Here is a 2,083-nt window from a genome sequence, read left to right as displayed (position 1 = left end):
ATATATAAAATATTTGTAATACTTTTTGTTAACTGTAACAGTTTTAACAGCCCTTCACAGGTTTAGTTTGTGCTCTTTAAGTTCTGTTTGATTCTGCCTTAACATATTTTATTGCTCTCTATATGTCTTATTGACTCAAACAATGTATGGAATTTACCCTCAGTTATGAAATTAATTGGCATTATGAGAGTTGTCAGTGTATTGTTTCACAATTGTGTGCTAGCTGATTATTACAGCTTATGTTTCAGAGGAATGAGGCTAGAGAGGATTACAGGTGTCATCACAGTCATTCTCCACGGGCCCTTAGCTCATTTCTAATGTCTGCTCGTCTGTGTGTATATGTGTGTCTATGCCCTTTTGTTTTCCCAGCCTTTGATTATGGCTTCTTACTGCGCATAAGTGAGGATGCTCGCAGAGTTGAGGCTCTGAATGAGTACTTGAGCAGTCGCAGTTACCTGGCTGGCTACGGGCCTTCGCAGGCGGATGCAGAAGCCTTTGCGCTTCTATGCGGGCCCCCACCTGAGCGGCATGTCCACGCCCTGCGCTGGTACAAACACATAGCCGCCCTGAAGCCCCAAACGAATGACCAGACCCCAGAATGCAGCAGTGAGTAGACAGAACTCCCCCTGTCGTAGTCAGGGTGCATGAATGTAGGTTGTAGCTGAATTGCACTTCGAGTCGGTGGTTTCTGTGCTGAGGACATTTGCGGTATGTGTTGCATGAGTTTGAGGGCGTGGGTAGTTTGATGTGTTAGTTAGCATACGTATGGGCTGACAAGAATTTGTTCACTTTTCAGTTCACTTTGTTTTGGACGGGGCTGAGGTTGAGATCTAGTTGACTCATAGACACTGAGGTGTTTGTGGTTTTTAAATAATTCTTTCGCTCTGTTTGTACATAGTTTCACTTTTGCACTCTGCGCGTGTTTTATGTTTTCTGTGACAAAAATAACCCCCTCTTGCAGGTGTGCACAAACAGCTATTTCCCAGGATGCACCTGTTGTTCAGTTTAGTAGTCGGATATTATAAATTAATCTGCAAAAGTGACTCATTTTTATGCTAAACAGTTGGGTCTCATTTGGGTAAAAATATATATGTTTGTCTCTTGTTTTTCAGCAAAGGGGAAGCGTGTGCAGCCTCCATGGTCTCCACCAGAAGGCACAGACGTTTCAAAGCTGCGTCTTTACAACAGCCTCACACGGACCAAGGTACAATAAAGATAAACAACATGGCCTAATGTGTGGGTGACACGTACAACATTACTAGACCAAATCCTCAACTTTCTATTTGTTCTATTACTGTAGTATTGGTAGCTGAAACAGAATCAAATTAGCCCAAGTATTTAAAAACATTTACTTACAAAAGAGTGACTTATAAGGAAATTAAGAAATTATTTTATTCAGTGAGCATGCACATAATTGATCTGACACGATAATGATGTAAGTTACAGGTTTAAATTCAAATTTTAGATTTAAATTATAGTTGCAGATTATAGATTTATTTTGCAGATTTAACTTTCTAACTCGTATAAATACTGTTCTTTTTATCTTTCTATTTATCAAAATCAAGGTTTCCACAAAAAAAAGAGCAAATAAAAAATATTTCTTGAGCATGAAATAAGTCAGCATAATAAAAATATTTCTGAATTATCATGTGACACTGAAAACTGAAATAATGGCTGCTGGAAATTTAGCTATTCGAAATGTTCAAATACAAATTGTTGTTTTGTTTTGTTTTTTTATTTGTAATAATATTGCATAGTATTAAATAAACTCAAATCTTAGTGAGCACAAGAGACTTATGGCTGAAAAATCTAATAATGTTTGCCATCAGAGGAATAAATTCTATTAAAACTGATTTGAATGAAAAGAAAAAAGTTGTCAAATTATAATGTCACTGCGTTTTTTTTTTTACTAAATGATCAAAAATATCAGACTTCTTTCATTAACCTAAATACATGCTATTTTATGATAATAAACTGTTAAAATCACTCACATCTGTGTTGTTATGTGCATTATAGGAGGTGTTTGTACCACAGAGGGGCAACAGGGTTTTGTGGTACTGCTGCGGCCCCACAGTGTATGATG

General features: G+C 37.3%; 1 protein-coding gene across 1 annotated transcript in view; it reads left to right on the top strand.

The window, feature by feature from the left end:
• Positions 1 to 302: 302 nt before the first annotated feature.
• LOC122349559 (cysteine--tRNA ligase, cytoplasmic-like) overlaps positions 303 to 2,083 on the top strand; it is a 16,342-nt gene continuing 14,561 nt past the window's right edge. The window contains exons 1-3 of the mRNA XM_043245655.1: positions 303 to 606; positions 1,113 to 1,204; positions 2,017 to 2,054. Coding sequence (XP_043101590.1) covers positions 318 to 606; positions 1,113 to 1,204; positions 2,017 to 2,054 — 419 coding nt within the window. The 5' untranslated portion in view covers positions 303 to 317. The remainder of the gene's footprint in view (positions 607 to 1,112; positions 1,205 to 2,016; positions 2,055 to 2,083) is intronic.

This window comes from Puntigrus tetrazona, chromosome 7 (assembly GCF_018831695.1).
Source record: "Puntigrus tetrazona isolate hp1 chromosome 7, ASM1883169v1, whole genome shotgun sequence".
NCBI classification, from domain to species: domain Eukaryota; kingdom Metazoa; phylum Chordata; class Actinopteri; order Cypriniformes; family Cyprinidae; genus Puntigrus; species Puntigrus tetrazona.
This window is presented reverse-complemented; position numbering and strand designations above follow the sequence as displayed.